Genomic DNA, 27,642 nt, shown 5'->3' with positions numbered 1-27,642 from the left:
TTGTAAATTGTCCCGTGATTAGGCTAGGTTAAATCAGGGCATTGCAGGACAATGTAGCTTAAAGGGCCAGAATGGCCTGTTCTGTGAGATAGATAGATAAATAAAATAAAATAAATAAGTTGACCTTGCTGGACTTTATTGTAAGTACTCAATCCAGTGAGCAGGAAGTGCATCAAAGTACTTTAAATTAATCTAAAGCAGTACAACAGAGGGTAAATTGACAAGTAAAATACAGCAGATTTCTGGGTAAAATGGTGGAAGTAAAAACTCTGGAATGAAGTTGGATGCGGTCAGAGACTCTCTCTCAACTAGGGCCATTGAACATTAAAAAAATGAAATTCAAGTTAAAGTTTTCATGACACTGCTTAAACAATAGCAGATCTATTTTAATAATGAAACAATGAAAAATGCTTTATCTTCTAAATTTGAATGGCCCAATGGGAAAAAAACATTTGCATCTATAATTCAAATGCATTTATAATTCTAATATTCTACTTTAAAATTTTCTTCATATTTATGGTTATGCAATTAGAAGAAATTAGCTGCTGGGAAATTTTGTCCTTCAAGGAGACAGTTGAAATTCTGGGTACATTCTTCATGACTTTTTTTTGACTATTCTTTTTTAGGTTTAGAAGATAATGGGCGGCATTTGTCAAAATGTCTTATGTGCTCTCCCAGCAGACAAGAGATCTAATGATGTTCTCTTGCATTAAAAGGAGTACTGTATGTTGTAACCAAGACTACAAGCAACTGGTTTTCAGTTATATTCATACATTAGTGATATGTAGGCCAAGGCTAAAGAGACTCAGGCTCGTCTTCAGAAAATCGACTCACCCAATGCACTCAGTCCTAGAGATTTATTAGACAAAAGTGCTATAGTTGAGATATTTACTCACTTTTAAATTACATACTACTTGTTGTATGATTATTGCAAGATTAGACAAAGGGGCACTGAAAAATGAGCCTTCCTTATTTTAAGTCTTTGATCATAATCACCTCTACAATGGAATCTCAAAAACGTAGCCCACAAAGTTTGTGTGTACTGGGCATTATTAGTTTATCATGTTTTGAGCTCAGATTTTGCTGATGTGAAAACAGACATTCAGCATCTTTCAAACCAGGCTCTTTCCAGCATCTGACTAGATCCAGCTCCTGTTTCCTTAGGCCAGTAAGTAAATCAGACAGGTCCTAGTTGTCATTAGAGGCGAAACAGGAGTGTGCTCAGTGACAGACAGATTGATGACATGGAAGGAAGAACTTATCTTCACCTCTGTGGTATATTGCCACCACCAATTCTCCCTCTGCCCCACTCTGGCTCTGCCCTCCTGCTTAACTACAAAGAGGAGCAGTGTGAAGCAGGCAACAAAGTGCTTTGCTCAGAAACCTTATGCAACTGAATAGTAGGTCAGGGCTCACAACATGGGGGAACATACAGTACTGTGCAAAAGGCTTAGGCTGCCACAATAAAAAAAAAATTACATTTGTGAGTGACGATAAACCTGATTCTGAGATGGGGCTCTATTGTGGACTGAGAGTGGGAAAGATGCAAGGAGAGGGGAATCATGGGTGAGAACAGAGAGCAAGAAGCACATAACAGATATTCTGTAATGATCAATAAACCAATTGTTTGGAATCAAATGACCTTGCTTGGTGTCTCAGGGCTGGGTATGTTTGCACCCGTGCCACCCCCTGCCACTAGCACTCCTTCTCTGTCACCTATCCCACACCCCTCCCACGGAGCTCCACACTCACCGTTCCCAACATCTTTTGCCCCTGCCACATTTATAAACTCACCCTCCGCTCCACAAAGACAAATGCAGTACTGTGCATTCATTTGATTGATTTTGATATTTTTAAATCCCTAACATGTATATTCACATGCTATTAAGAAATCACTGATTTTAATTCATGCAGAACAATAACCCCAGTTAAAATTTTGTCATAACACTTCAGTTATGATGTCAAAGCTGTGTATTGAAGTAGATATAAAATCATAGAACTTCTGCAGGCTGGTCATAGGGTTACAAAGCAAAAAAAACTGCACACAACATTTTGACAATGGCTTAACCAATGAACAGAATGCTGCTGAATACCTTTGAGCTTTATATTAAACCAAGTAGGATCCCACTTGCTAAACCAATCGGAACTCCACAACACATTTCAATTTACATGCGATAAGTAAATGAATCTGAACATAAATGACCAGGAAATATAAAAAATAAAATAAATTTTAAAAAGCAGGTAAGTTTACCTTTTCCTCTTCGAAAACAATTTGGGCTTTTGACCTTTGTTTCAGAACAGATGGAGGGCTATCGCCAAAAGTTAACCTCTGGTGTGCTGGTGATTCCCCTTTACGTAAAGGGGTATTGGATGGTAACCTTTCATCAAACAGCTCAGGACTCAACGCTTCACCAAAGGTCACTTTTTTCTTCTGTTGTGGTTTACTGCAGCTCGTAGACAGAATAGACTTTTGCTCCTTTGAACCTAAAATTACAAAAATTACTACAACTATTTCTTTCCTTAAAGAGACCATACTACTGTAAATAATGATATCAAAAGCACACATGACTTGACAAGAAAGAACAATTATTGAACAGAAAGAGCGGAAATTCTGCCATTTGTGGGAATTAAGGTATGAGCATACAGTTAGACTTTTGAGATATTATAAGAACATTTGCTTGTAGGTACATAAATTGGACACTTGTAACCCAAGAACAGCCTGTAATTTTACATTCTGTCATTTGATTTGGTTTTCAGCATTTTGAGTCACTGGTGATGTAATGCAGCATACATCTAAAAGCAGTGGCATCAGAAAGTGGATAAAATCAAAATTAAAAAGTACAGGTGACCCCCATGTTACTGGAGGTGCGGGAGATACGCATTCTGGAAAACTATCTGTACTGCGATCTTTCCCAAGGCAAAACTGCTTTATCTGCACATGCATCAAAAAAATACAAAAAAAAAAGATTTATATACTCCCCCTGCCCGATTCCGTAAGAGTGAATTTTATTCTGTATCAAAATTTTAACTTCTGATTTGAGTATTCCGTAAAAGCAGATGTCTATAATCTGAACATCCCTAATATAGGTCTGGGTGTGAAATATCTGTCATCTTATACTTGCAAAATGGGATTTCAGCATCTGGGTGATTATCTGATACTTAGTCAAAGGATGGAGTTAGGAAGATGTTGGACTAGTGGTGGGAGTAGTGGTGAAGACAGCAAACTTCATTTTTTTTTCCCTAAACTAGACCAAGAAAAGCATGCACAGAAGATCATTAACTACATAATCTCTTTTCTCCAGTTAGCTCAGGCTGTGGATGTCTTTAGTAATACCAATTTGAATTCAGCACAAATTGGGGATTTAACCCCATAGCAATAAACTGAGAACAAGTGATGCAGTGGATGGTACATTTACTAAGTAAGTCAACAGTAGTTATCAGAAGGCATTTACTAACCACAGAATATTGGGACACAAATGCAATTATTTGCATATTAACAATATCTACCCATGAATAGGTACACCTTTTACCTACTTGTTTGGGATAAACCTGGGAGATTTGGGAGCTCTGCTGTTGAAGATTTGTTCGCATCCTGCTCTGCAGCTTGAAATGTGTCCATGAATGCTGTAATCTTACTCTTCAGCACTGAAACTCTCTGAGATTCCTAATAAAAAGGCAATCAATCAATTGGTATCATCTTCTTCCCCCCTCAGGTAAAAAGTCAACTTAAATAGAGGGTTGCGCAGTGCAGATTAATCACTGATTTTTTTATTCCACATTCATTAAGACAACATTGGCAACATTAAAAAATTAAGCATTTACTCGTAATGTTTGTTACTCAGATATACCTGCATCTTTTGTTTGGCAATATAGCAAATAAGACTGTTGGTCTCTGGGGATCCTCGGGCTCCAACAGAAGATGCTCTTCGTGAGAATCTTTTTCTCCCCGCAGAGGACTTTCCTGGAACACATGTTAAGGAAAATATCAAATGTATCATCCATCTTGGACAGCCAAGTGAAGCTGGAATTTCACTTTGATGTATTATTTTGTACACTAAAACACCAAATATAGACTTTCAAATCTAAAGGTAAAAGGCATTGCAGAAGGAGATATTGCCTTCCAACTCACTGATAGTCAGTAATGTGGGTGCAAGTTAAGGAGACAGCCCTTAGCAAGACACTTCAGAGGTTAGAAAAGATCTCCAAATGATAATGCAAATTGCAGGTAGTTTTCCCAGAAGTGATGACAGAAGCAGAGATCAAATAATCACCATTCCCAGTTTGTAATCCTCTTAGTTTTTATAATCCTTAAATTTAATAATGGAAATTTGGTGTTGCTGTGGTTGTTGACAACAAACTAAGGGCAATTATCTCTGAGGTACAGTCTGTTATGCCTTACCTCCAAAGAACATTCTGCAGTGGAGGGCTTGCTGATTAAAAACATTTTCACCTGCATTTTCATCTTGATGGATATACAAGTGCATTATTTACAGTTTATATTCTCTTTAAATAATTAATCAAGTGATTATTTCCTCCATATCATTTAGGAAAATACAACAATGTTACTAATATGACATTACTTGGATAGCAGGATGGAGATATGACTCTACCAAAGGAGGTGTAAGGCACTACTTCCCTCCACTAACCTGCAGGTCACCCTTGGGCAAGATGTAGCACCTTCTTTGCTCCCCATCTTCCTGCTGGGTCAGGTGGTGGATGGTCACATGAGCAGTTGGCGCACATCACAAATCCTAGTTTTGCAACCACTGACGTCGGGCACTCAATTTCTGAAGAGTACTGATAATGGCTGATCACTTGTCTTGTAAAGATACTGCCCAGAAGGTGACAATGGTAAACCATTTCTATAGAAAAATTTGCCAAGATCAATCATGGTCAAGACCATGATCAGCCACGTTATATAACACAGTACATAATGTATGAATGAATAGTGTGAAGATGACAACTTTAGACGACTGCCGGTATTTTAATGTATTAATACCTAGAAACTCCATTCTTGGATTCACCTTAGAAGTTATCTAATGTACTCAGACATCATGGATGGGTGACTGCCTTCTGAAACAAAATGCTCCTGATGGCATTAAAACCAGCTAAAAAAAACAACATTAAAATAAAAGAATTTCTCCTTTTGGTGTTTACACAGCTGTCAAACAATAATTGTAAATATTAAGAGTAGAGAACCTTTAGATACAAGTGACTTTAGTAAAGACTATCAAAACTATTTTCCAGTTTTTGCGAGGGCATCAAATTTACTCCTATAGTCACATCATATGACACTGATGGTTTTAACAATTTGATAATTAGCAATAAGATTTCACACTTAATTGCAGAAACACAAACTGTCTGTGTAATCATAGTTTGTTTATTTATTTATTTACCTAGAGGTACAGCACGGTAACAGGCCTTTACAGCCTAATGAGCCTCCGCCACCCAGTTAGACCCAAATGACCAATTAACCTACTAACCCATAGGTCTTTGGACTGTGGGAGGAAACCAAAGCACGCATAGGAAACCCACGCGGTCATGGGGAGAACGTGCAAACTCTTGACAGACAATTAACTGCCTTGAAATGTTAGTTAATGAGTAGGCAGGTAATCTTCTTCCAAGCATAATTATTTATACCTAATTCTTCTTTTATATTTCATGCTTAATTTTAAGAACTTGATTTATCAGTTTGTGTCTACCTTCAAGAGTTTGACAAGAAGGGGTTCATTCATCCAGTTACACATGGGCATATTAAGGATCTCATGTTCTGACCAGATAGACTCCAACCTAATGGCATAAACATTGATTTCTCTTCCCAGTTTTTGTATTTCCCCTCCTCCTTCCCTCTTCATCTATTCCCCCACACTGACTTTCAGCCTCTACTCCTCATCTGCCTCTCACCTCCCTCTAGTGTCCTTCCTTCTTCCATGGTCTACTCTCCTCTCCTATCAGATTCCTTCTTCTCCAGCCCTTTATTTTTCCCACCAACCTGGCTTCACATATCATCTTCTAACTAGTACTCCTTCCACTCTCGCTACCCATTATTTTGGAGTCTTCTTTTCTTTCCAGTTGAAGGGTCTCATCCTGGAACATTGACTGTTTATTCATTTCCATAGACGCTGCCCAACCTGCTGAGTTCCTGCAACATTTTGTGCATGAAACTCAGAATTAATCTTTGATTGGATGATATATGACAGAACAGTGGATATGTTACTTATGGACCATAGATGGCTGATAAACTTCAACTACTCTTAAACAAGGAGCACTAGAGATAGGATGCAAGGAACTTTCAAGATTTCTTTATCCTCATTGTTTATCTGTCTGAATAAATAGTCCTGAAGTGATGATATGGTGTACAATGTTCTGTATGGTTGAATAAAAATGCTTCAGGTATGGAATTCATTGATACAGGCGGCTGCAAGGGCCAAATTATTAAGTATATTTAAAGCAGATAGGTTTGATTGGTCAGGGTATCAAAGGGAGAAAATGGGATTGTGAGGGATAATAAATCAGCAATGATTTTATAGCAGAGCAGATTCAATGGGCTGAATGGCATAATTATGCTGTCTTATGGTCTTTGTAAAGTTTACTTCTTAGCACTAACTTATCTCATGTCCCAATCCAGGTGAAATGCAGAACAGGGAACCTTGCACTACAGACAACCTTACTTCCATCCCAAACCAGCACAGCACATATTCTGTCTCTAGAGGCATGTTCATTTTGTACAAACATCATTTCCTGTTCGTAAGCTTTTTTTCCCCTGTTCGGTTTAACTTGGATTTTGACTTGGAGTAAACACGAGAGAAAGACATCCACCTCTGTCCTCTCTTTGTTTGTCCTTGAAACAGCAATGTCTTTGTTAATACTGGTAAATATTTACTAGATACACTTTCAAGAAAGGATTATGTTTATCTTTCATCACTATTATCATTGGCCCATGAATAAACTCAAGTCCGCAACATAACCATAGAAAGTTGCATGTATGTATAACCTTGTTGAATGCTGATCATGAAAATAATCGGTAACATTAGTACAATCGGCCCACCTTATCCACGAGGGATTGGTTCCGGACCCCTCACAGATACCAAAAAACGCAGATGCTCAAGTCTCTTGTTTAACCTGTTTCAGTTCGGTAGACTTTAGGATCCAGCGGAACCCCTGACCTTATTTAACCTGTCTCAGAGCTGTGGTTTTTAGGACCCGGCTGAACTCTGAATTGCAGTGTTTCTGTTCACAAAAACAATCATGATCATGATTGAAAATAAAGTGGAAATAATAAAGTGATCAGAAAGAGGTGAAACGCCATCGGTCATTGGAAAAGCGTTAGGCTAGTCGGTCAATAATCCGAACAATTTTAAAGGATAAAGTGAGGAAGGCCCTGCCCCGATGAAAGCTACAATTATTACTAAGCAAAGCAATGGTTTAATTATTGAAATACATATGTTTCTTAAGTGTTTTATATGCATAGAAAGGTAAAATATATACTATTTTCTAAGAAACATTTGACTGACACTAAATAATACTGGATGTAGCTGTTCCAACTTACTTAGTAAGAGAATTTCTGATTTTTTTGATCCCTATCCACGATAACCTATGCACATCCCGTATACTTTAAATCATCTCTACATTACTTATAATACCTAATAGAATGTAAATACTTTGTAAATAAATGTTATACTGAATTGTTTAGGGAATAATGCCAAGAAAAAAGTCTGTACATACTCAAACAACAAGTGCTGGAAGAGCACTTCCGGGTTTTCTCGATTCGCGGTGGGTTGAATCTGTGCACGTGGAACTCGCGGATAAGGAGGGCCAACTGTATATTGAGGAATGTAACTATTGAATTTAATGTGTTTTACTTAACTTTCTGCAGTTTCACTGTTTTCTCATTAAAAGAAAGCTTCCAGCTGGGGTGATATTTGAGGAGCCTAACTCCCTGCCTAGGTCTGTATGCAATGCAATGCAAGGGCAATGGAGCTCACAATGCAAGGACAAGATCTGGTATTTTTTGCACTTTAGTACTATGTTACATTACCTGCTGAATTCAAGTTAAACATTTCTTCTGTCATTTCCCAGTTGCCTCCAGCATCCATTAAGGTATCCAGTGAAGGGGAAGATGTTTTTGTCACACGGGAGTTGGACTGTTCTTCGTCCATATTCATCAAGTAATCCCAATACCTGTTTGCACAATTTTCTGAATCACTCCTGCTGATGGTAGCACAACCACTAGGTGTTGTTGGAAAGGAAGGAACAATCGTAGAACCTATAGAAGAAAACAAAACAGTCAGTCATGGTGAATAAAGCAGTGCAGTACACAGACAACTTAAAAACTCTTGCCTGGGTAAAAGCAATCTAACATATTATGAAAGTTATAAAACAAAAGTTGGGGATGATTTTCAAAGGTTTAGTAACAGTTACAATCAAACTACATATGTGCATAATAAAAACTGACTAGGGAGAGAAAAATCCTATTCAGATGTTATGCTGCTAAACACTAGTCTAATTTCTGCAAGAAGTGCATTTTTAGCAAAATTTGGTTTTAAGAGAATAGAAATTTCATCTGTAACAAAATAACCTATTCAATTCCATGCTAGGCATTTTAGCAGTGGCTACTTGGGTAAAGTATAAGACTGATGCCCATGGAAATGAATTAGCAAGTTGAAGATGCTAGGAAAATTATATAGATAATGCTTGCAGAATTTTCATCACCATCCTATTTAACAACCACCATCTGTCCCACCAGCCTATTGTGGAAATATATCTGCAACCCTGAAGTCTTCATGAACTTATTACTTTTGTAAAATGTAATGTGACAAAATGGAACCTGTGAGATCCTAGAGTACTTTGCTGGCTTGGATGGAGGCTTACATGAAGTAAGAGAGAGTGAGTGAGTGAGTGAGTGTGTGTGTGTGTGTGTGGATAAAAGGGAATGTTTTAATTACAGATAAAAACAGGACACAGCTGTCATGGGGGGGGAGGGGCAAGAAGCCTCAAAAGACAAATGGACTGATTAATGAAGACAAGGAAGGAATGCCATTATGGAATGGAATGATTCAAAGACATCAAGGTGATAAATTACTGGACGTTGTAAATGTATAAAAATGGTTTGTTTTGAGTTTAAGATTGAAGCTACCTTCCAACAATTTAACATATGGAGGTAGCCCTTCCCTTGCAAGAATTAAACATACTTATAATTTGATCCGCTCTGAATTTGTTGTGGTTTGTTACTGTATATTGGAAGACTTAGCTGAACAGTACCACACTATCCACCTTTCATGAGGGCATTTTATATTTCAGCTGTCAACTTACAGCTCTTCATCATATTGTCAGGATACATGCAAAATGCACCGAGGCTTATACATTACCTTCACTTTCCCAAGTAACAGGCTTACAAGGAAGTCGATCATTTAACGCTAGGTCTTTAGAGTGCAAGCCCGATCCTAAAGGTGCGGGAATTGGCACATCCACATCTGTTGCTTTAAAGGATGCTTCTTGACAAATGGACTCTTGCTGTGATCCAGGCCGAGGGTTAGCTGGATTGTTGAGTTTCAACGTTTTCCTTTCATCCAGCGTTTGCGCAGTACCGTAACTATCACTTGCAAGTAACAGATGTCTAGAAGAAAGCTTGTCAGTTGTTTGATCTAGATTTTCAACTGATGGTAATTTTATTTCACATAAAGTTCCAGCTCTTGGTTTCCTTTTGCCTGCCAATCAAAAGGAAAATTGTTTCTAACAAATACAAATAAAAATTAATTGAATAGTTAGTTCAACAACCTTGACAACCTGACAGTGACTTAAAGAAATTCTTTGCAAGGCATTGTATAAATACAAGCTTTTATTAATATGTTAAGAATGTTAACAAGTTGGATTTTCTTCACACAACAAGAAAGACTTGCTGAAATAGTACATAGCTTTGTCAAGATGACATTTGGAGAACTACCTGCAGTTCTAGACTTTATCCAGAAAAGGATGTGCTGGTACCCACAGTTCTAACACTCATGGTCCCAGAGAGAAAACATTGAGGTAATTAAAGCCCCACACTCCTCAAGTACCTGCACTTAAAAAGAGATTGTGAACTAAGTGGTACTGTTCTGGGGACCTGGTGCGAACTTTTGCCCTCCACTGTAAACAGCATTACAATAGCATTATCAGCATCACACAGCCTGGCACAGGAAAAAAAATCTCAGGAAACTTCCAGTGTTGATCTGCACAGTTGTTGTGATTGTTCAGCACTGAATACGCTCAGCCACCCCCCCCCCACCCCGCCCCTCTCCCTAGCCAGTATATTTCTCTCTGGTAATGAGTACTTTAGATGGTTATAAACATGAGAACATCTGCAGATGCTGGATATCTCAAGTGATACACACAAAATGTAGAAGGAACTCAACAGGCCAAGCAGCATCTATGGAAATGAATAAGTAGTTGACATTTTGGGCTGAGACCCTTCTTCAGGACTGGAAAGGAAGGCGCAAGACACCAGATGGCCACTGTAGGTAGATATCTGGGCTGGGAAGAAATGTATAATTAAATGAAGAGGGTGTTAACCAACTTCCATCACTTCATCAGGAGCTGATGAGAGAAAGCGTAGAATTTGGTCTTTCCATCAGTGCATGAGGCAGCTATTGTTGTCTCAGCCTGTTAAATTCCAGACCTTGCAGGGAGCTTCTGCAGGAGCCTTCCATGGAATGCTAAGGGAGTAACTATCACTGGAATCATGTCATTGCAATGGGAGAATTAGAAGGGCCAAGACTTCAAAAAAAGCACCAGCACAGTGTTGTATAGCACCAGAAAGGCAGGGGTTTGCACCAAACTATCAGCACAATAGTGCTGTCAGAGCTCATTTCTATGATCACTTTGTGCTGATTTCATTAGCTCTATTGTTCCTGAGAACTAAGGGAGAGAGTCTAAGGTTTGAGCCAATTAGGACTAATGAGAAATTTGTTTAGAGGACAAAATATCTTTGGAATTCTATTCCTTAAGGGGGCATTGGATGCCCTTCAATGAATATATTCAATTAACTATAAGAACATTATATATCAGACATTAATGAAAGAGGATATAGGGACACTGTGGACTTTGGATTCATAATAACCAGGACATTGAAAGACAGTAAGTGCTGAATGGCTTACTCCTAACATAGATTCTTATGTCCTTACCTGGTACATTTCTCTTGGCTCTTATTTCCTTCAAATGGAGAGAATCTTGCCGTTCAAAATTCTTCAAAAGTAAAAATAGCAACACGCTTAGAAGTATACTCCAAAACAACCAGCTTCTACAACCTAATAGCTCGAGGATACAAATATCATCACCATTGCATTTAGCAATAAGCTCATGTTCTCACATGTTTACAAGCATGCAAGAAATAATTCAAAGTGAAGAAACTGAACATTTAGTGAATATTCACCTACTTATTACAGTGCAGGAGGTCCATTCTAAACAGAAATAAGGTAATTAATACATGCTAGCATTTGCTCTCATATACACTACTAAAAAGATCTGGTATGTAGCACAAAATATTGTACAAGTGTGGCTCTCAGAAATGATTTGTATGATTATCTGGCTTGCAAAATAAACCCAAACTTGCTCTAATTCAAGCCATTGACGCCTATGTTATTGCAAAAAAAGTGTTTAAAAATACAGAAGTGAATAGTGATAGATAGCCGATTTACTGCCCTGATACTCCACAAAACATCAGAACATCCTGTTTACTGACTGTGCAGAAAGTTTCCAACTCAGCATATATCCAGGGTAAAACTACACACCTTATGACCTGCACCATGGCAGTGACGCTGTTATCCACAGGCTCATTCTTTTTGTAACAGCTCAGCCATCAAAATTCAATTTATTCTTTTAAAAATAAAGAAAAATAACATACCTGTTCCACTACCAATTTGGCAGATCCCAAAGGTAGGTTTTCCAAATCTTCGTCCTCAAACCTACACGAAAAGTTGTAAAATTAAAATAAAGAACTAGCCTTAAATCTAACACAGAACTTCCAATATTTCTGTTGATCTTGATAATTTTTCACTTCTTCAGGTAGAACCAACAGGTTGGTTGTCCTAAATCCTCAGATATCCCAGAAAATTTTCTGATTATTAGCAGCTTCATTGAAAATAACATGGGCCAGATAAATACTTTGTGGGGATTTTGCGATATATATGATATGTATGTACAATGTCTGAAATACATCTTATGGAAATGTTTGTTTGATGAACTTCAATAAAAAAATAAATTACAAAAAAAAAAGAAAATAACATGGGCCTTGACTTTGCATGAAGAAGCAGAATAAAAAAACCACTTAATCTACAGGTAATTTGTTTTTAATTATCAAGATCCATAATATATGGATTCGGGTATGTTATGTGGTAACCACTTGTGCTAGGGTATATTCCATGACTGTCGACTTGTGATATTTCTACGTGGATTAGTGGACATTTCTAGTTTGCCATCTTAAGACTTTAAGAACTGTTCCGAAGCTTGACAGTTTGGGAGCCACACACACAAAACACTGTTAACTTCAGCTTATTTCATTTAATTTTCTATATTTTTGACTAGATACTAATAAATAGTGGTTTTAACATTAAAACCTGACTCATTTGTGATCTATTGCTGCTGGTACGTTACAGCGGTATCACTTATACAAAACTTTAACTAGTTATGTGCTTCACTAAACACAATCAAGAACCAGAAAAAAAACGCATCACTACCTGTCAGATTCATTAAACACTCCAACATATCTTTTCATCATGTTAACATCACAAGCAGAATTTTCATTCAATGAAGATACAGCATTTTTTTGATTTTTTGTAATTATCTGGGAAAAAAAATTAAAACATTGTTTGTGAAATAATGAATTCAACATCAATTTCATTATTATTTAACAAACCAAACATTAATTTTTCATAGGCAACACGAGTGAACCTGCAGATGCTGGAAATAAATTAAAACACAAAACACAGCATGCTGTCTGGCCTGCTGAGTTCTGCCAGCATTTTGTGTTTTTATTCATTTTTCATACTGTTGTTTTGCCCAGTGTACCTAAGAAATCAAAGAAAATATTATGCAATAGTACCAGTTTAATTTGTCTGCGCACTCTCTCTCCATACCCCAAAATGGCTCATGTCTAGAAATCTACGTGACCATCTTCTTAAAAACATGCAGTGAGTTAGCGTCCGTGACCTTCTGTTGTAGCAAATTTCACAGGTTCACCACCCTCTCAGCGAGGCCAATCTGGTAATTAAACTGCAGTCTACACCCACAAAAGAATGCATGTTAAATTAAAGTTAACTGGGAGGACTTTACACTGTTTAAATTGTATATGATTACTAAACTCTGCCCACCAGGCACTTCAACGTATGTATTACTTGTCTAATTAACCATTTTAAACTTGATTATTTGAATATGTATTTGAATATCATAAAATGATTTGATGAACAAGTTTAACAGAGTTAACTGACTTGTGACATACATCACTCCAAATACAGTGACGGCCAAAAGAACTGCCTATCATTTTATCACAAGACATTGATAGCGCAAAGGCCACAAATACCATTTTCCTATTTTATCATTCAAACTTCAAACAAGGACAAACCAAATTCACTCTGTCTCTTCCCCAAATTTGCCATTGCTCCAATACTTAACAGTATTCTCCGTGGATTGTCACCTTGTCGTGGTGGAGAAGCTTGTGTGGTCCTGAGATCCCGAGAGCAATGCCATCTGGAGCTATGCTCCTGGTAGGGTCACCCCGGCAGTAAGGTCGAGGGTGAGGTCCCTGACAAAGAACAATCCAACAAAGACCTCAACGGTGGAATGGGCAGATTAAATTACTTCGAACTCAACGGCTGTGAAGGCCGATGAAGGCTGCAGCACATTCATCAGCTCCAATTGTCGCGCTTCCCATGCCATTGGAATCAGTTGGTTGATTTGTGAAGTATCGTGTGCTTCTTGGAGTGCAATATGAAGTACACATTAAACAAATACACGCACAGGTGTCTTTGCTCTGCGGCCACATCTTCAAGTCTTTTGGCGATCAGGGAAGGGCGACAGGAGCAGGCAATGTGATGGCTGGAAGCTCCTAGTCAAGAACTGGCACGGAAGCGGTGAATACTTGATTCAGTCGCTCAGCTTTTGGAGAGAAGCTGTAAAGTTGTTCGGTAGCAGTATTCAGGTCTGAGCAGCCCTATTTAGGATCCACTCTGCTCACCCTGAACTGGGAAAGGCCTAGAAAAGGTGCCCTAAAAATAGTCTGCCCTAAAAATAGTCTGCTTCACCCCATCCTGTCTGGAAAGCCGTGCCCAGAGGGATCACCATCATGCAGCCGAAAAACATTGATAAGTGAAACTATGAAATTTGGAACCTGCAATATATGAACTCTGATGGATATTTTGTTAAACTGCCTTTGCTGCCCGGGAACTCCAAAAATTCAACTTTGACATTGTTGCTCTGAGTGAGGCCTGCAGAGCTGGAAAAGGGCAACTAAAGGAAGAGCAAGGCCAATACACCTTTTTCTGGAAAGGACTTGATCCTGAGCAACCGAGGATCCATGGAGTAGGTTTTACCATCTGAAACAGCCTACTTCAGGAGCTGACAGAGCAACCACTGGGAATCAACGAACGTCTCATGACTCTGCAAATCCAGCTCATCAAGAACCAACACGCCACCATCATCAGCGCCTACGCTCCAACTCTGGACACTGAAGATGAAGTAAAGATAAACTTCTACGCCCAACTTGACCACGTCCTTTCCTCTGTTCTCAACAACAACAAGATCATTCTCTTGGGAGACTTCAATGGCAGAGTTAGGAAAGATCATAGGCTCTGGACTGGAATAATAAACAAGGAAAGAATTGGCAAGATCAATGCCAATGGAAGACCTCCTCACCAAATGTGCTGAACACAACCTGGTGATTACAAACACCCTATTTCGCCAGAAAAACAGACACAAAGTCTCCTGGCAGCACCCATGCTCCAAACACTGGCACCTCATCGACTACATCATCGTACGATCACGGGACCAACAAGATGTACTGATAACAAGAGCTGTTACTGGTGCCAACAAGTGCTGGACAGACCATTGACTCATCTCGTCCACCATGAAAATGAAGATTCGGTCCAAACGGAAACACCAAAATCAGAACACTATTAAGAAATTCAATGTTGACATCCTTCAAGACATCAACCATGTACAGAAGTTTCAGCAAAATCTTCAAGAACAACTGTCTCAACAAATCCCACCATCTGTAGAAGAACACTGGAATCAATTGAAGAACACTATCATCACCTCCTGCAAAGAAACAATTGGGTTCAGGACGAAAAAACATCAGGTTTGGCTCGATAATAATGACAAACTACTCCAACAACTGATCGACGAAAAGAGAAAAGCTTTCATCACCTTACAAAATGACCAACAATCGGCTACCAAAAGGAAACGCTATCAGGAATGCAAAGCTGCAGTCCAGAAGAGCACTTGAAACCTGAAAAACCAATGGTGGAGGAAGAAAACTCAGGAAAACCAACAACTAGCAGACATCAATGACACTCGAGGCTTTTTCAATGCAGCTGAAGCTATTTTTGGTCCACCCACTCACAGTCAAGCCCCTCTCAAAAGCAAAGATGGTTCAACCATCCTGAAGAGCAATGCTAACATGAATTCTAGATGGAGGGAGCACTTTGAAGATCTTCTAAATCAAACCGTCTCATTTGACAGGAATGTGATTAACAACATTCCAAAACAGCCCATTGACGACTCCCTAAGCAAAATACCAACACGAAGTCAAGGAAGCCATCAAAACCTTGAAAAACAACAAGGCCGCTGGACTCAATGGAATACCAGTCGAGGTCTACAAAATTGGACGTAACTCGCTTCATTACCAACTGCATCAACTTTTCATCAAGATCTGGATAAACGAAGACGTACCAGCAGACTTTAGAGACTCAGCAATCGTTACCATTTACAAAAGGAAAGGTGATCGATCCGAATGTCGTGGAAACTACTGTGGAATTTCCCTGTTAGCAATAGCAGGAAAGATCCTCACCTGCATCATGAACAACCTGCTCAAACCGAGAAGATTCTTCCGGAGACACAAGCCAGTCTTAGACCATCACGTGGAGCAATCCACATGATCTTCACAATGCGACAACTACAAGAAAAATGTCGTGAACAATTTCAACCTTTGTACATGGCATCATCGACTTCACCAAAGGGAACTCCTATGGGATGTCCTATCCACCTATGGATGCCCTGAAAAGTACATTTGAATCCTGAGTCTCCTCCACGATAGCATGCTTGCCACAGTCATGGACAGCAATAGTAACTGTGAGCCTTTTCAAGTCAGATCAGGAGTAAAACAGGGATGCGTGATTGCCCCAGCTTTGTTCACCATCTTCAATGCGGCAATTATCCACATCATCAAGGACGACCTATCCCCAGGAATCAAAATTGTCTACAGAACAGATGGCAGACTTTTCAATCTTGCCCGTCTCAAGTCCAAAAACAAGACATCCACAAGTTCCCTCAAGTTCCAATACGCAGATGACAACAGCATTGCAGCTCTCTCAGAAAACCACCTACAACAGATTCTGTCTGCCTTCAACCGTGCATACATGAAACTGGGACTTACCATCAAGACTCAGGTCATCTACCAACAGTCAATAACTGAGACAAATTGGATAGAAACAACAATTCAACTTGGCGAAACAACCCTGGAAAACCTGGACCACTTTAGTCACCTCTCCTCCAATGTCGACCTTAAGGACGAGAACCAACATTGTCTTAAATGCGCTGGAACAGCTTCTGAATGTCTCCGAACAAGAGTCTTTCATGATCGTGTCATCCGAACAGACACCAAAATGTTAGTGTACAAAGCAATGGTGATCCCAATGTTCCTGTAGGCATCAGAAACCTGGGCAACATACTGACGACATCTGAAAGCACTTGAAAAGTTCCATCAATGCTGTCTTCGAAACGTCTTAAATATCAGCTGGTAAGATAGAAGAACCAACGTCAGCATGCTAAATGAAGCAAAAACAATGAGCATTGAAGCCTATGTCATCATGAACCAACTAAGATGGAGCAGTCATGTTACTCGGATGAAAGTCGAACATCTGCCGATACTAATCTACTCCCAGCTTAAAGAAGGCAAACATAAAAGAGGCGGATAACAGAATAGATTTCAAAGCCAACATGAAGAAATGTAACATCGACATCAACAATTGGGAAACCAATGCCAAGGACAGGAAACTCTGGCAAATCATCATCCAAGATGGAACAGCAACCAAAGCCCAATCTGCCATCTGGAACTACCTGGCCTGAATGCAGAAGAACTTTCAAAGTCAAGATTGGATTCATAAGCCACTTGAGAGTTCATAAATAGATCAACAGAACGAAGACCATCATCCTCAACCTCTTTGCAAATTAACATCAAGATAAACAAGATTCACTTCTATCTAACTTTCCAATGCAATTGCTGGAAATCAGGTTCAAACAAAGTCCTTTCAATATTGCTTTAGTTGAAAAATGTTATATTGAACAATGATCGTTTGTATTGATTATGTAAATGAATAGTAGATTTGTAAGCATTATGTAAAAGCAGTAGATTATAAACTGAACCAGTATACTATATAGTGAAACTATATAAGAATCAGCACCAGGGTGATACAAGCATTCTTCCGTTCAATTTAGCATCAATTATCTTATAGTCCTTAGTACAAATGTCCCAGTCATAGCAGCAACAACACTTACTTCATTGTTCTTGTACATTTCTAATAGACAATATTCTCTTGCCAGGCCAAGGTCCTTGGAAAATAAATCATATTTTGAGTTCCTAAAAGTTAAAAAAAAAGACAGTGAGAATATGCAGTGCAGCATGCAATTCATCAAATGTGCAGAATCAAGGGATCGAGGCCCTGAGGTCGAATTGGAAGCACGGAAGTTGTGACCCATTGGCCAGAACCCCGGATCTGCGAATCTCTGCAAGTTCAGTGGGGTAGTCAAAGGCCCACTGCCTGAATGTCTTAGTCCGAATCAGAGGCAACTGGAGGCCAAATACAGCCTGGCGTGTGTTTAGAGGACTGTGTACGTGCATGAGTGGGAGGGAGGAACAGGGCTTGTTTTGTTGCATGTTGTGTCTTGTGTTGTTCTGCTAATGTCGTGAACATGCTACATTGGTGCCACAATGTGTGGCGATGCTTGTGCGCTGCACCCACCACATCCTCAGCTGTGTTGGTTGCTAATACAAATCATGCATCTTACTGGATTTTTCAATGTACACCTGATAAAATTTCAATGCTGAATCTTCACTAACTTTAATTGATAATTGCAGTGATCAGTGCTGAAACACTGTCTCCCATGGGAGGAAACTAAAAATCAAATGTGGCTGAAGAACAAACATCTGAAGCATCAATATAAATGCATTCCTGTATTTTGTTTGCTCAAACACAACAGTTATCAATAACATTGTGTGTTTCCAAACTTAGTCTCCATATATTGCAAAGGTGAAACTCTTCCAGACACATTCTGAATCAGAATCAGCTTAATATCACTGGCATATGGCATGAAATTCATTCTTTTCCAGCAGCAGTATGTTGCAATAATGATAAACAATAAACTGCAATAATAAATATACGTATATACATTAAGTAAGAAGTGTAAGAGAGCAAAAAAAATTATACATAGGTTCATTGCCATTCAGAACTCTGATGACAGAAGGGAAGAAGTGCTTCCAAAGATGTTGAGTATATCTTCTGTATCTCCTCCTTGAAGGTAGAAATGAGAAGAGGGCATGTCCTGGGTGATGGGGGGTCCTTAATGATGCTTAAGGCAACGCCTTTTGAAGATACCCTGAATGCTGGGGAGACTAGTGCCAATGGTGGAGCTGGTTGAATTTATAACTTGCTGCAGCTTATTTTGATCCTGTGCAGTGGACTCGCCATGCCAGAGTGTGATGTAACTAGTTAGAATGCCTTCCAGGATACATCTGTAGAAATTTGCAAGTGTCTTTGGTGACAGACTGTTTTCTCAAACTCCTAATGAAATACAGTTGCTGTCATGCCTTCTTTGTAAATACATCAATATCTTGGTCCAGGATAGATCTTCAGAGATGTTGACACCCAAGAATATAAAACTTCTCACCTTTTCCACTTCTAAACCATTGATGAGGACCGTTGTCTGCTCTCTCGACTTCCACTTCCTTAAATCTACAATCTATCCTTAGTCTTAAGTGATGTTGACTGCAAGATTGTTGTTGCAACACCAATCAGCAGATCTATCTCACGCTTGAACGCTACCTCGTCACCATCTGAAACTCTGCTAACAATAGTTGTATCATTGGCAAATTCATAGATGGTGTTCGAGTTGTGCCTAGTGAGTGTAGACAGAGTAAACAGTGAGTTAAGCACGCATCCTTGAGGTCAATGAGATGTTAGCTTCAATCTTCACTGAATGTTGTCTCCCAATGAGAAAGTCAAGTTTCCAGTTGTAGGGGGAGAAACAGAGGCCCAAGTATTTGAGTTTGTTGATTAGTACTGAGGTATGACTGCATCTCCTGTAGGTCTATTGCAGTGATAGGCAAATTACAGTGGGCCCAGCACCTTGCTTAGTGGGAATTGATTCTGCCATGACCAAACTTTCAAAGCGCTTCATCACAGTAGATGCGAGTACAACTGAGTAACAAGTCATTGAGGCAGTTCATCCAGTTGATTCCTCGATGGGTTCTCAGACAGTTCCCTTAGTAATTCATTTGGAGTATTCCTTGTGTTGTTCCCTCTCTTTCAATGTATTTAATAACTGGTAGGCTTCTTTAAGATCCTGCTCTGAAGCATTAACTTGTTCTTGCAAAAAATAACTGTAGGAAGCTCAGCTTTCTCTTAGTTCAGCTGGTAATAGTTCCAGCATTTCCTAAAGGTAGGTGGGGTGTGTGTGTGCGTGTGCCCTTAACTCCTGGTGGAGTCATTGGGCATCGTCATCGTACGGCATGTCTTAGGCATCTGAAACCTGGCAGAGCCCATCCCTCACCAGGTTTGTTTGTTTGTTTGTGTTTTTTTTTTAAAAACAAGGTCAAGTTGCTAGCTCGACACTCAACCCAGCCAGCATAGTGGCACCAGCTCAGTACCCCATCTTTATAAACTGCCTGATTTAGTTGATTGGAGTGCAAGCATTTCTTAGTTTTCATAGACTTAATATGTCAACCTTTCATCCTGTCATTCCTAAAAATGGCTTTCACTTACTTAAATCAAATTCTCAGTCCCAATATTTCCATGTTTTAATTCAGTTTCAGTTCTTTAAACCAAATCTGACTTCCTTCCCACTTTCAACAACATACCACTTCGAGTAGAACACAGGTCCTTCTTTTAGGCAACTCAACCATCAAGCTTTTTAACCAGAGGTGATAACTTCACTCACCCCAACCACAATCTGTTCCCACAACCTATAGACATGATATCAAGGACTCATCATCTTATGTTCTCAATTTTTTGCTTATTTATTTATTCTTTCTGTATTTGCAGTTTGTTGTCTTTCGCACTTTGGTTGTTTCTCCCTCTTTTTATGTAGTTTTTCATTGATTTATTTGTGTTTCAAGACTCGAGATTAATGTCATTTCCTATACGCAAGAGTATGGAGAACAAAATAATTGTTACTGCGGATCCACTGCAGCACAAAAAAATGAACACAAAGAACTCAATAATCAATAATAAACACACGATAAATATTAATACATATTGTGGGGTGTGGGATCTTTCATGCTGTTACTGGCCATATACATGGTGGGTAAGCTGGTGCCAGCGATGCATCGGGCAGTTTCGAATATCCATTGCAACCTATACGCCATAGTGCAGTTTTCACACTATGCAGTGATGTGGCTTGTTATTTACATAAGTATAGATGTGCCAAGTCCAGCCTTCTCAGAAAGCAAAAGGCATTGCTGACCTTTCTTGACCGTGTAGGATGTGTTCTGTGGCTAGCTTTCTTCGCACTTACTGTTTCTTTGTATTTACTGTGAATGCCCACATAAAAAAGCTCTCCGATGTCTGCTTGCTGAGGGAATCGGGCCTGCAGTCCTCGGAGTTGCCTGCTGCTGATGGCTGGAGGTGGGGACGTCGTAAGCGGCGTGCGAGCAAGCCCAAGTGAGGCGAGCGGGCAGGAGTCCGTGCCAGGAAAAAAAAGCAAGCCCTAGCTAGCCGGCTCTCCTGTCCATTCTGCTCTCCAATGGACATTAAATTGGACTACATCTGTGGCAACAAAATACTCAGCGGGAGTACAGAAACGGATGGAATCCCGGACACCGCCATTCAGCTGTTTATTTATGTAACAGATTTTCTCCCAAGCCATCAAACTACCAACCTACTGCCCTCTGCTGTGCCTATTGTCTTGTTTCTCATTTATTATAATGCCTGCACTGTTCTGCGTACTTTACGCAGTCCTGGGTAGGTCTGTAGTTCAGTGTAGTTTTTGTATTGTTCATGTAGCACCATGGTCCTGAAAAACGTTGTCTCGTTTTTACTGTGTACTGTACCAGCAGTTATGGTCGAAATGACAATAAAAAGTGACTTGACTTGAAAATGAATTTCAGGGTAAGTATATGAGGCAGCACAGTATTGTAGTGGTTAGCACAATGCTTTACAGTACCAGCGACACAGGTTCAATTCCCACCACTGTGTATAAGGAGTTTGTACGTTCTCCCAGTGATGCATGGGTTTCCTCTGGGTTCTCTGGTTTCCACCCAAAGTCGAAAGATGAACCAGATGGTAGGTTAATTGATCATTGTAAATTGACCCATGATAGGCTAGGGTTGAAGAGGGGGATTGCTAGGTGACGTAAGGTTATTTATAATAAATCAATAAGGTGACAAATATACCTCCACAATAAATGTACTTTGAACTTTGCACCAGCCTGCAATTGAGCTAACAGTTAAGAACGCTGCCTTTACAAAAGCTATTTTTACATCTCCCATTATGCTTCTAAACTCTTTCAAGAACAGGCTCAGAATCAGCATACAATCCTCATATGTTAAACTTCTGGCTTGTGGGATTAGTCTTGTGAACCTGCTCTGGACCCTATGGTCCGGACATCTTTCCTGACATACGGTCCCAAAATTGCTGACTATATTCTAAAGTCAGGCTGACCAATACCTTATAAACCCTCAGCAGTACAACCTTGCCCTCACACATGTGGCTCATGTCCCTCTGAAGGAGCAGTTCCCAACCTTTTTTACGCCATAGAGCCTTATAGAGGGGTGCATGAATCGCAGGCTGGGAAACCCTGTTCTAAAGCCAAAGTCAAAAGTCGAGTTCATTGTCAAATGCCATCTATAAATTTGCAGATGATACAACCATTATTGGTAGAATCTCAGACGGAGACGCAGGGGTGTACAGAAGGAGATATGCCAACTATTGGAGTGGTTTCGCACCAACACCCTTGCACTCTGAAAGAGCTGATGGCGGCCTTCAGGAAGGGTAAGACCAAGGAACAAATACCAACACTCAGAGGGATAATAAATGGAGAGAGTGAGCAGTTTTAAGTTCCTGGGCGTCAAGGTCTCTGAGGACCTAACCTGGTCGTAACATATGATGTAGCTATGAAGAAGGCAAGACCGCGACTATACTTCATTAGGAGTTTGAAGAAAATTGGTACTTCAACAAAAACACTCAAAAGCTTCTAGACTTGCCGTGGAGAGCATTCTGACAGGCTGCATCACTGTTTGGTATTGGGGCGGGACGGGGCTACTGCACAGGACCAAAAGAAGATGCAGAGGGTCATAAATTCAGTCAGCTCCATCTTGGATACTAGCCTACAAAATACTGTACCCAGGACATCTTCAAGGAGCGGTGTCTCAGAAAGGCAGGGTCCATTATTAAGGACCCACACCACCCCCCCCCCCCCACCCCCAGGGCATCTCCGTTTCTCACTCACCATCAGATAAGTGATACAGAAGCCTGAAGTCACACATTCAGCGATTCAGGAACAGCTTCTTTCCCTCTGCCATCCGATTTCTAAATGGACATTGAACCCGTTAACACTACCTCACTTTTAAAATATATATTATTTCGGGTTTTGTACGATTTTTAATTTATTCGATATACGTATACTTTAATTATTACTTTTTTTCTTCTTCTCTATTATGCATTGCATTGAACTGGCGTTGCATAATTAAAAGAAATTCAGGCACATGCCAGTAATAATAAACCCTATTCTGATTCTGAAAGACAGATGCAATGAAAAACTTAAAATGAACACAAATTATGCACCATTTTACATTAGTAGAACACGAAAGTAACAACAAAATTTGAGTGACAAGCATCAAAGTGTAATGATTATGGTGTGCAGGTTTAAAGTAAATCTATTATCAAAGGACAGTACCTAAATGTCACCATACCACCTTGAAATATGGATTTTTTTTCCTTGCAGGCATTTACAAGAAAATAAAGATACCACTTACGAATGCCCACTAAGCATAAAGCAAAGTAAGAACTAAAAACAATGACTGACAAACAACCAATGTGCAAAAGAAAACTAATAACAATAAACGAATAATAGAGTCGTAGAGTCCTTTAGGTGGTGGAATCAGTTCAATGTTGAGGAACGTGGAATTATCCACGCTGGTTCAAGAACCGGATGTCCCTGAACCTTTCCTAATCGTGTACCTCTATATATGTTGAGTGAATTTTTAGGCGCTCCATATTTTCTATAGTAACTCAGTCAAATCGAGCAGCCCTCAGAACAGAAGTCCAAGTTTATCCTGGGGTCAAGGCAACCATTTGCCGTCGCTTACCTATTAACACCCACCGGTCTGTCATCCATCCTTCACCGCATGGCTTCCTCGATGCAAAATAATAATTTAAAGAAGTAACAAGACACCCCGGAAAGCTACTGATTACTGTAACGCTATGGTATTTTTTAAATTTAGGCAAGAGCCCGCGGCTGGGACAACCATCCAATCACCACGGGGCGTGAAGATCATGTGGGGTAGTCCCGTCCAATCGGAGCAGAGGCGTGGGATACGACGGTTGGTAGTCGGGGCACGTGATTGAGTTTGAAAGCGGCGGTGCGCCAGCGTAGCCGCCCGTCTCCAGACCCGGTACGCAGGCGCACCGCTGCCGTCATCTGTCCTGCAGAGCCGGTGCGCAAGCGTAGACTCAGTACGCAGGCGCACCGCTGCCGTCATCTGTCCTGCAGAGCCGGTCAGCTCCGGGTGAGAGGTGCCCAACAGAGGAAGAAGCCGTTCAACCCGACCCAGCAGAACAATCCCATTACATTAAATCCTGCAACAGGAAGTGTTGGAAACAGCATCCTTAGGAGTCTGCGGAGATTCGGTATGACATAAAACTTGAACAAACTTCTACAGATGTGTAGAGTATATCGACTGGCTGCATCAGTACGGAGATTGGAGATGGCAGAGGACCAATACAGTATAAAGAGCAGAGATGAAAACTGCAGCCAGCCCTCCGTCTCCCATACCTGCTTCTATCTGCCGTAATCCTTCACCCCTCCTCGGCGCATCTTACCTGGACTCATTGCTTCCCTTTTTATACTGTTCCTTTTCCCCCTCCACTCTCAGAACCGATGCAAAATTTATGGCCAGAAACATCAACAGTTCCTCAAAGCTCAAAATAAATGTATTTATTATCAGAGTGTGTATATATATATATATATATATATATACACACTACCCCAATATTTTTCTTCCTGGTATTCACAGTAGTTACAAAAATACAATTGGCAAAGGTAATTCATAATTGGATCTATATTTGGTACTTAGTGGCTCAGGTAGCATTTGTGAAGGGAGATAAGCAGTCACTCACAGCAATCACTTGCCTAATGATTCCTTCATTCTACCCCCACCCACCTTTCCCCTTCACCAGCTACTCTACCCATGTAACCATAGGAACTGCTACACCTACCCCTCCTTCACCACCATCCAGGGTCCTCAACCGCCCTACCATTTGAATCCCTCGGTGTCATTTACCTCCCCACAAATGCTGAGTTCCACCAGCAGATTGTTTGTTGCTCCAAGTCCCCGTGGAATCTCTTCCTTCTTTACCAAACATTAAGGTATGATCGAACTGTACCTAGCTTTGATCAATACCACTAGTTAACAGAAATACATCAATCCTACATTTTAAATTTTGAAATTTGCCCCTTATCAATTGTCATTTGTTGAAGAGTTTCATATTTCTACTGATCTAACACCTCTGACAGGACTGGTTCTAAGACTCTTCCCTCAGCCTCAAAATTTCTCACCAACAATAATAATAAATATGCACAGGAAAAAAAAATGATGCCCCACACTGACAAAGATCAATCATTTTCATGGGAAAGATACAAAGTAGGGTCTTTCTACAGATCTTATGAAATACAAGCATTTCACACCACACTTATAGGTAAAGATGCTACAAGAAGGACCAATAGCTCATCTTCCCTTCCACCTTTTTGTAAGAAGTATGCACAGTCTTTTCCCAGGATTAGTGTAACAAGAACTAGAGGGCATATATTTAAGGTGAGTGGGAGAGTTTTAACAGGGACACTATTTCAACCAGAAGGTGGTCCATTTTTTAAAAATTTATTTAAAGACACACATGGTAACAAGCACATAATGCCCAATTACACCCATATGACTTATCTACTAACCCTACATTTTTGGAATATGGGAGGAAACCCACCCTGTCACCGGAAGAACATACAAACTTACAGACAGCAGCAGGAATTGAACCAGGGTCGCTGTAAACCATTACACTAACTGCTACGCTACCATTCCATGCCTATACAGAATGAGCTGTCAGGGAAAGTGATTCAAGGCAGGCACATCAACATTTAAAAGGCACTTGGGCAGGTACATGGATAGAAAAGCTTTAAAGGGATGTGGGTCAAATGCAGGTTAATGAGACTAGCTTAGGTGGGCATCTTGATCAGCATGGATGGTTTGGCAGAAGGACCCTGCCTTTGCAGAATAACTGTGTACTGTAGCAGGACAGACAATAAGAACATTTATTGGGGAGGCATCAGTCCCATCTTTGTAAGCTATAAACCATTTCATTTGCTTGGTGAGTTGGATCACAAAGATGTTTCTTTATTGCAGCTGGTCCGCTGACTTAGTTTCAGACTTCTACCAGATCCCACTGAAGCTGGATGCTGACAATACCAATTTTGGAAATCTCAACCATCTCACTACCCCTGCCCCTCAAAAGGAAAAAGTGGACAGAGGAATTGTTTTGATTAAAGTAGGAAAGGTAAATTCGTTTGTTTCAAACCTGAGAGAACAACGTGCAAAGGGGACAAATTTCCTCACAATTCTGTTAACAGAACATTTGAAATGTGGAAGAAACCCCACATACATGCAACTCTTTCCTAATTTTTGAGAATAAACCTGTGACTGTGATTTTCCTCCAAGCACTATTCCTTTTAATTCTGAAGTTATTTGCTTTGAAGACCCTATTAGAGTTAATAACTTACCCAGGAACTTAACACCAATTTTAAACAGTAGATTAAAAAGGTAAAGGAAGAGAATATATTCATACAGAACACAAAATTCCAAAATGCACTCCGCATCTCAGCTACTTAATCATTTTAATTCCCGTCAATGGTGACTTTTGTGCTCACAGTCTTCTGATTTTAGAATCACATCCTGAAAGACCTCAAATTTAACTCTTTATTGTCCACTGGACAATAGAAGCTGCCATATATTACATCTGAAATGCAGGTGTTTGCATCTAGAATTTTACAAAGTTGAAGTCAGCCAGTTGTTCCCTGTGTATAGAGGCTTTCACTACACCCCTGGTTAAAAAGGGAATGATTTCAGAAGGGGGAATAAAGAATGGAACATGAACAGGCATATGAGATTGATAAAATTCTTAACATGAATCTTGAGCAGCAGAATAATGCGGATGAATAAAGGTCCTCCAAGTTCCACACAGTCTATGATGGCTGCTGGGAAAGTCAGAAGCAACAGGTGGTATGACTGAATCGTCAGACCCTGCTTAGCCTCCCATCTGTTGAGTTCCAGTGTCATTTACCTCCGAGGATGAGCATTCAATGCATACAGCCTGTTCCACATGAATAAATAGAGCTTTGCCTTCTTAAGATTATTACATAGGAACAGGAAAAGGGCATTCTTCCCCTTGAAATTCTCCCATCCCTTTATAACATGCTTGAGGGATTGAATAACGTTGACAGCCATTCTGCACCATTACAATACCAATATTTTATTCTGGTGAAATTGATCTGTTATCTTGGAATGGCAAGTTCGTAGATCAAAATCCTGTTTTTTTTTCCAGAACTGAGGTTGCATGGACATTGTGACTTTAGCACGATGAGCTACTTATATTAAAAGTTCTATGTGTATGTTTCAGATAGAATATTGGAACCTTTTGAAGTTATTTTGATATAAAAATGTAAGTGTGTGCACATGAGTGCGAGACTGCATATGCACATCAGAGAGTATGCATGAGAAATAAGAGAGAGAAATTGATTCTATGATGGTAACAAATAGTGGAGACCAGTGTGATGGGGAGGCTTTAGTTTAATGAGTAGCTTGTGGCCTGAATGAGATTGGACTTTCTCATCTCCTGTAGGCTTCCAGGTTTCCAAGCCTTTGGTTTGCAGCTTAATAACTAAACCAGCAAGATCGAGTTTGGACATGCTGCATATAGG

At 39.9% G+C, this 27,642-nt stretch overlaps 1 protein-coding gene across 1 annotated transcript in view; it reads right to left on the bottom strand.

Moving 5' to 3' along the window:
- Positions 1-23,856, bottom strand: part of cdca2 (cell division cycle associated 2) — a 45,273-nt gene extending 21,417 nt beyond the window's left edge. Inside the window, exons 1-10 of the mRNA XM_059963670.1 lie at positions 23,768-23,856; positions 17,743-17,824; positions 12,711-12,817; positions 11,879-11,939; positions 11,160-11,220; positions 9,369-9,707; positions 8,039-8,266; positions 3,849-3,961; positions 3,535-3,664; positions 2,252-2,484 (exon numbers count right to left, since the gene is read on the bottom strand). Of these exons, the coding sequence (XP_059819653.1) occupies positions 2,252-2,484; positions 3,535-3,664; positions 3,849-3,961; positions 8,039-8,266; positions 9,369-9,707; positions 11,160-11,220; positions 11,879-11,939; positions 12,711-12,817; positions 17,743-17,824; positions 23,768-23,796 (1,383 nt within the window). The 5' untranslated portion in view covers positions 23,797-23,856. The remainder of the gene's footprint in view (positions 1-2,251; positions 2,485-3,534; positions 3,665-3,848; positions 3,962-8,038; positions 8,267-9,368; positions 9,708-11,159; positions 11,221-11,878; positions 11,940-12,710; positions 12,818-17,742; positions 17,825-23,767) is intronic.
- Positions 23,857-27,642: the final 3,786 nt, after the last annotated feature.

Source organism: Hypanus sabinus, chromosome 1 (genome assembly GCF_030144855.1).
Source record: "Hypanus sabinus isolate sHypSab1 chromosome 1, sHypSab1.hap1, whole genome shotgun sequence".
Classification (NCBI taxonomy): domain Eukaryota; kingdom Metazoa; phylum Chordata; class Chondrichthyes; order Myliobatiformes; family Dasyatidae; genus Hypanus; species Hypanus sabinus.
The sequence above is the reverse complement of the archived record's forward strand: the minus strand, read 5'-3'. Positions and strand labels throughout refer to the sequence as shown.